Genomic DNA, 4382 nt, shown 5'->3' with positions numbered 1-4382 from the left:
CTAAACTTAATAAACTAATAAAAACAAACTCTTCTACACGAGCAAACCACAGCAATAAAGCACTCAAGCACATTACATATATAGTTCAACAAGAACTTCATTGAAATTAATAGCTCAAAGTATCAATTTGATCTTGGAATGACACTATATGACAGCCACAACTTTCATATATAAGCACTCCGAAATTTCTACTCTAATAAAATAAAATAAAAAAAGAAAGAAGAAGGGAAATTGATAACAAGCCGTATAGGAATGGTAGCCATAACTTTCTGAGATAAAAGTTATATTTTTTTTTGAGGAACTTCTGAGATAAAAGTTAGAAATTTAATAAACACCACATTATTTATCATTAACAATTTGGCATCTTGACGATAATTGTGAAATATTTTATAAAAATTATTGTGACAAAGATATTGAAAATATAAGTACTCTTTCACATGACATAATCATAAGCAGACCAACCACGACTGAAGGGAAAAAACAAAAAAGCAAAAAACAAAAGAAGAAGATACAATTGGGCTCTTTGGAGATTAGAGAACAAGGCCCAAAATCTAAAAACATCATAGTAGTTGACAATTTTATTCTAATAATTAGATGACCTTTTGTTGGAGCTGAGAACAGACATGAGAACTAGCAACAGAAATGCTAGTGATCCAAGCTGAGAAAGGCCAATAGCAGCTGCACCTTGGTCACAAAATTTTCCAAACACACTACAAACTTCTTTCCACTGCACATGAGAATTCCCTTTGTAGCCCATTAAGGCAATGGCAGTGGCGGCTCCGTTGCCGGAGAAGAGTAACGCAACCATTAGTGTATCCAGGATGATAATCATCTTGAGTAATATGTTGTTTTCACCTTTGCTTGTGAATAGGAGGAGAATAGAGAGGGCTGCATATGAACATGCTATGGCATTTGATGCCACAAAATACCTAGTACAAAGATCAAAAAGAAATGTTGATTCCTAAAATAACTGAATTTCCAAAATATGTTTAAAGCAGTAATATTATTGGAAGGGAAATATAATTGTCATTCAAAAAGATAAATTAATAGAGCAATTTTATATATTTACATGCTAATACAAATTGTTACTAACATAAACAATAAATTATCCTTTGGTTTGGGAAACACACGATCTATTATTGAGGTTATATTATTTGTCTCAATCAGTCAATATGTACTCAATAAGTCAATAATAGATCATCTGTCACTGGAAATTAATACGTAGGCTTTTTGGCTAAGGAAGGAGCTTCTATTGATGATAATTTTGTTGTGTATTCAAATCTTCCTTCCTTTATATTGTACGAATTATATGCTGATATTTGAAGTGTTTTCTACCATAGACTTTGTACTGTTTAGTTTGTTTTAATTAAATTTCATTTTCACCGAAAAAGAAAAAGAAAAAGAAAAGTCAATAAGTTGAGAGGATGGGATTTTTGGCAATATGTATCTATATGGGACCATCTTGATGGTGACACAACACTAGTTTTACATAATTGGAGAAGTAAATGGATGATCTTCCAACTTGAGTTGACGAGTGATGTATCCACCATCGATCCAATTTCAAATTGTATTTGTAATTTCAACATCACATGATTAAAGACAATATTAATTGCAGTGCCGGCGACAATTGAACGGTTGCTTTGTCTAGCTCTTTTTTTTTTTTTTGAGAGAAGTCTAGCTGTATGAAGGTGACGTCTATAAAGAGTGTGTTGTAGGATGGAAGTAATCAAAGGTCAGTTCAATGTTTGCAAGCAGTTGAGAGTATTAATTGAAGTTTTTTGTTTTTTTCAGCTTTATTATTGTTAGTGGACCTATAAATAAACCAAATTGTTTATAAGTTATTCAAATTAAAAAAAAAATCATATTAACTATACTTTTGGAACATTTGTTAAAAGTTTATTTTTAAAAATTTTTAATACCATTTTATGATAAATATTAAAATATGTCAAAAATATGTTTTTTTTTTCTTTTTTCATAATTTTTTTTAAAAAAAATACCCTATAAACCAATGCTGTTAGGGTATTCATTAACATTTTTCTTTTAAAATAAAACTTAATTCTATTTGTTTCTGGTTAGTAAATGAGACAAACTCAAGTTTAGATTTTGGCTCAACTATTAATCAAGATAAGCTCCAATATAATAACATGTTCATAAATAAATTAATTCATGAGTATATATGATGTTATAAGTTTAAATTTATGCATATATAAGAGATATTTATATAAATTTGAAATCAGAGTGTGTAAGTGCGTAAATAAGTTCTTATAGCAATTTTATTATTTTTAATGTATCAATAACATGGTCCATTTCATAGCTTATGACAAAGGCAAATTGTAGATACATGTAAGTCCTTAAAATATTAGGCTAACTTGTGCTTTATATAGTGATGATTACTGCCCTATGGCTAGGGTTGGCTATGTGAGGCATTTTTGTTAACTTTTCTCAAAATTTATGAGTAGTATGTGCTAATAACATCACTTACCGGGAAAGAATTGTAGAAATAGAACATTCTACCATAAAATTTGAGCTTATTCAATAAGCAAATGAATCAAGTTTAAATATGTAATCTACTTTGGTGATCAACTCGAGCTTGGTTTGTACCTTTTGACAATCAATTCAATTTTGTCTATTTAAAACCCTACTTGTTTATTTTCAAAAAAAAAAAAAAAAAACCCTACTCTTTGATTAGCAAACACCTTTGAGCTAACATATTCATTGAAAAATTGTATCGAATCTAATATATAATTAAATTATAATAAAGCTAATGATGTTTAGTTTGAAATGATTGGACTAGATTTTGTGTTGATCACGTCGTCATCAATAATTCAAAAAATTATATCAAAAAAATATTGGTCAAATTTTGTTTAAATACTAATATTAAAGTAAAGTCTAATCCATTCAGATTTTAATAACCTCATACCAAAAGAAGAGAACAATACTATAGACATAAAAAAATTTCTTCACTTTTCTCATAATTTACTGAGATGACAAATCATAATTCGTGCATCATTTCTACATAGCTTTACTCCACTATTGAAGAAAATATATCATGTATCTAGTGTATGTTTCCTCCCTCTCACATAGAAGTTGACCCACGCAAATAAGGTCTACTTCCATATGAAAGGGAAGAGGAGAAAGTATCTGCATGAGACTTATATCTCCCACGCATGTGGGACTCCTATGTCATTGAGACATAAGTCTCGTCAGACCGTTTCATACAATAATTTTCCGAAAAAATATACATGCACCAGATTCATGGTATACCTTCTCTTACCATTGATATACTTTGAATAACATTTATAACATGTCATCCCAACAATTATGAAATATTTTTTGTTCATAATCAAACTTAATGAAAAGAAAAAGGACATCTGAATTAAAGGAATAACTTACACAAAGGCAGACAAGTAATGCCACTTAGCAGAAACAGTAACATTGAGTGGCAGGGTTGGGGTGATCAGAACCGGGACAACCTTGGTCTGCTTGTTTATCCCAAAAAGTATAGCAGCAACAAAAGTTAGAGCAAATGCCAAAAGCCTTACAAGTAATTCACGACTCTTGGCTGTTCTTTGATTTGCCATCTTCATTTCCTTCTCTATATTCTGCAACCCATCCATAGTACCCATACTGACCTTGTTTTGGTTCTCCATTTTCAAAGAACACACAGAAAAGCAGTAACCCTTTTGAGAGAGAGAGAGGGGGCAAAAGAAAAAAGAGTGGGGAGGCTTATAAATAGAGAAGGTAGAGATGGGTTTGGGTCAAAAGGGCAAGTGTGAAAGAGCTATTAATGTTTGGCATTGTTATAGGAGGGGAAAGTAGCGAAGGGATTCATAAATTTGCACCAAAGGTAATTAAGACAAGCAGTTGGATAACAGTGATGTACGTTGACGAAAGAGGCCGAGTAATGGGTAAGGGCCCAACAAATTTGAAGAACTGAGTTGATATATTTAAATGAGCTCTTTTTTTCTTTATTTTTTTGTTATCATTTAAATAATATTTAATCAGTATTTAATTTTATAATATTTTATAAAAAAAATTTATTTCTTCTATTTTTGTAATATGTTTTTATTTTTTGGAAAATTACTAAACTTATATCAAATTTTACTAAAAAAAACTTTCAAATGATGTAAAAATGAATGTGATTAGTGACACTTCGAGAAGATAATAAACAAGTATTTGAATGAATAATGTTAGGGATATTATAAATTGTACAATATGAGGCTTACAAAGTTGTATAATCAATCACAAAAAATAATTCAAAAATGCATTTAATAGGTTATTAACATCTACATATCATATTAATTGTCACATCAATTTGTAAAACTTTCAAGTAAAATTAATAAAATTTCTAGTATTTTCTTATCTGAATTATTTCTTGCGAT

General features: G+C 29.8%; 1 protein-coding gene across 1 annotated transcript; it reads right to left on the bottom strand.

The window, feature by feature from the left end:
* Positions 1-365: 365 nt before the first annotated feature.
* On the bottom strand, positions 366-3769 carry LOC142626031 (CASP-like protein 1E1). Its single transcript, XM_075799795.1, has 2 exons — positions 3394-3769; positions 366-929 (listed from the first exon to the last, which is right to left on the bottom strand). Exons 1-2 carry the CDS (start codon positions 3648-3650, stop codon positions 584-586), a joined length of 603 nt encoding a protein of 200 aa, XP_075655910.1. The 5' UTR covers positions 3651-3769; the 3' UTR covers positions 366-583.
* Positions 3770-4382: the final 613 nt, after the last annotated feature.

The sequence above is a fragment of the Castanea sativa genome, chromosome 2, assembly GCF_040712315.1.
Source record: "Castanea sativa cultivar Marrone di Chiusa Pesio chromosome 2, ASM4071231v1".
NCBI lineage: Eukaryota > Viridiplantae > Streptophyta > Magnoliopsida > Fagales > Fagaceae > Castanea > Castanea sativa.
This window is presented reverse-complemented; position numbering and strand designations above follow the sequence as displayed.

Excerpts from the sequence above, each read along its gene's own strand:
- LOC142626031 (XM_075799795.1), bottom strand. The coding sequence starts at position 3,650 with ATGGAGAACCAAAACAAGGTCAGTATGGGTACTATGGATGGGTTGCAG. Across the intron at positions 930-3,393 it reads CATTACTTGTCTGCCTTTGT|GTATTTTGTGGCATCAAATG; the intron begins GTAAGTTATTCC and ends TCTTTGTACTAG.